Source organism: Austrofundulus limnaeus, unplaced genomic scaffold (genome assembly GCF_001266775.1).
Source record: "Austrofundulus limnaeus strain Quisiro unplaced genomic scaffold, Austrofundulus_limnaeus-1.0 Scaffold399, whole genome shotgun sequence".
In the NCBI taxonomy this organism is placed as follows: Eukaryota; Metazoa; Chordata; class Actinopteri; order Cyprinodontiformes; family Rivulidae; genus Austrofundulus; species Austrofundulus limnaeus.
Genome location: NW_013952801.1, coordinates 448225 through 450370, shown reverse-complemented (window position 1 = coordinate 450370; position 2146 = coordinate 448225). Strand labels below are relative to the sequence as shown.

Sequence of the window (2146 nt, the reverse complement as noted above, 5' to 3'; positions counted from 1 at the left end):
GAGGAAACATCAAATTATATTTGAATATTGAGATTTACCAGCTGAAATGAAACAAAACTTTGCTAACTCACAGGGAAAATCTCAAATTTAAGGAATTTTTCCTCAAAATCATGTTTTTTGTTGCTACTGCTCAAAAAAGTGCTTCAAATTTTTGTTTTATGATTAAATTTCAGACAATTCATTCAAATGATACATTGATATTTCATTATGATTCATTATGTTTTGACAAAATGCAATTTTTGCAAATGTTTTTATCAAAACACTATAAAGTATACTTATTGCACTTAAAATTGTGCTTTTGTACAACTTAAACACAACTAAAGTATATTTAGTATTAAATTAGTTGTTCCAAAATAGCACTCTTTAAGTATACTGATGATTAATGTGGCTTCAAGTATACTACACCAGGGGTTCTTAACCTTTTTGACCTCGGGGCCCAATTTATTGAACATAAAGTGACACGAGGCCCAGTCACACATTACCAATGTATGAATCAAAATGATAATTATTATAACTCTTGGTTTAATTTTTATTATATTTGCATTATAACTAAATTATCATAACTAACAAAAAAACTAAAAAAAACTGTAAAACTAATTTGACAAAATGCAAATTTAAATATAGCTGTATCTGCAGCTGTATTTGATAATGTTTTGAACTTTTAAAATATTACCTGGTAAAAACAGAAGCTGCTCTTCATATTAGTGACAAACTTTGGTGTTTTTGATGAGTTACTTTCATTTTTMRTTCTYCTTTTCATTTAAAATAAGTTTCCATTCTCAGCAGGTTTCTAAGGTTCTTCTTCTACATATTAAAAAGTTGTTAAACATCTGAGTGGTGCACTACTGCTACTAGTGGTGAGAAAGTGTATTGCACCGTATTCAAATCAATGCGGTCTCACAGCCCTCTGTGGCACAAAGTTAAAAACTGTTGTTCTTTTGAGGCCCTCAAGGTGGCGCTGTGGCCCACAGGTGAAGAATCTCTGTACTAAAGAATACTTAGATTTAGTATACTTAGTGAAATATTTTTTCACGTGGGACTATATTTGCCTGTTTCTCATTATACCACTTTTAGACTTAATCTTTGTTTCGATGTGATGGGTCACATATAACAGGATGTTAGTCTAAATCCTTGACATAAAATGARAGGCTTATAATTATTTTATTTATTTGTACAAAATTAAAACTGATTTTTTTTCTTCTAGATTCCAGTTCCTCTCCTTGCTCTAGTTCTCCAAACTCACCTGTACCTCAGGCTCGTCCGAGCTCCCTTCATGTTCATGGGCGCTATACCAAAGCCAGTCGCTGTAAGTCCACTGGCAGTATCCCTCCTTCACCWCTGGCCTGTATCCCACCCCCTCAGCCCCTCTCTCCACAGTGCTCTCCATCCTGTCTTCAGACTCATCCCAAACCCCTTCAGAGTTTTCATGGGAAGACAGCGTCTCCCCCCACTGTGGCCCGTCACTCCATGCATCCCAGGAGCGTAGAACCGCTGCGCTCGCCACTGCTGAAAAGAGTCCAGTCAGCAGAGAAGCTGACTGGAGACAAGGCAGGTCTGGGGACTTACCATGGTGAGAAGAAGGGTTACAGCACTCGCTGCTATACCATGGAGATGCCTCTGTCTGAAGGAGAGGGGCTGGAGGAGGAAGGAGGAGAGGCTACTACAAGGTTTGTCTGTGTTGGGGAGCATGGTCGCCAGAGGTTGTTCAAGGGCGTGCAGAAAGACCACCAGGACTCTGCCAGTGGGGGCAGCAGCCACCATCATGCAGACAGCCACCAGTCAAAGAGAAAGACGGCTCTGTCCGAGCGCAGGGACTCCTTCAAGAAGCAGGAGGCTGTGCAGGAGTTGTGCTTCAACGTGGATGAAGAAGAGGAGCTGCAGAGTCCACATCTTCCCTTCACCCAGCCAAAAACGTTCAGGAGGTCCCCAGTTAACCCATCCCAATCAGTTAACCCATCCCAACCAGTTAACCCATCCCAATCAGTTAACCCATCCCAACCAGTTAACCCATCCCAATCAGTTAACCCATCCCAACCAGTTAACCCATCCCAATCAATTAACCCATCCCAACCAGTTAACCCATCCCAACCAGTTAACCCATCCCAATCAGTTAACCCATCCCAACCAGTTAACCCATCCCAATCAG

At 40.5% G+C, this 2146-nt stretch overlaps 1 protein-coding gene across 1 annotated transcript in view; it reads left to right on the top strand.

Moving 5' to 3' along the window:
- The window catches only part of LOC106528731 (microtubule-associated serine/threonine-protein kinase 3), a gene marked incomplete at both ends in the record, with an annotated part of 73647 nt that extends 72028 nt beyond the window's left edge, over nucleotides 1-1619 (top strand). Inside the window, 1 exon segment of the mRNA XM_014023968.1 lies at nucleotides 1205-1619. Within this exon segment, the coding sequence (XP_013879422.1) occupies nucleotides 1205-1619 (415 nt within the window).
- Between the last annotated feature and the right edge of the window lie 527 nt (nucleotides 1620-2146).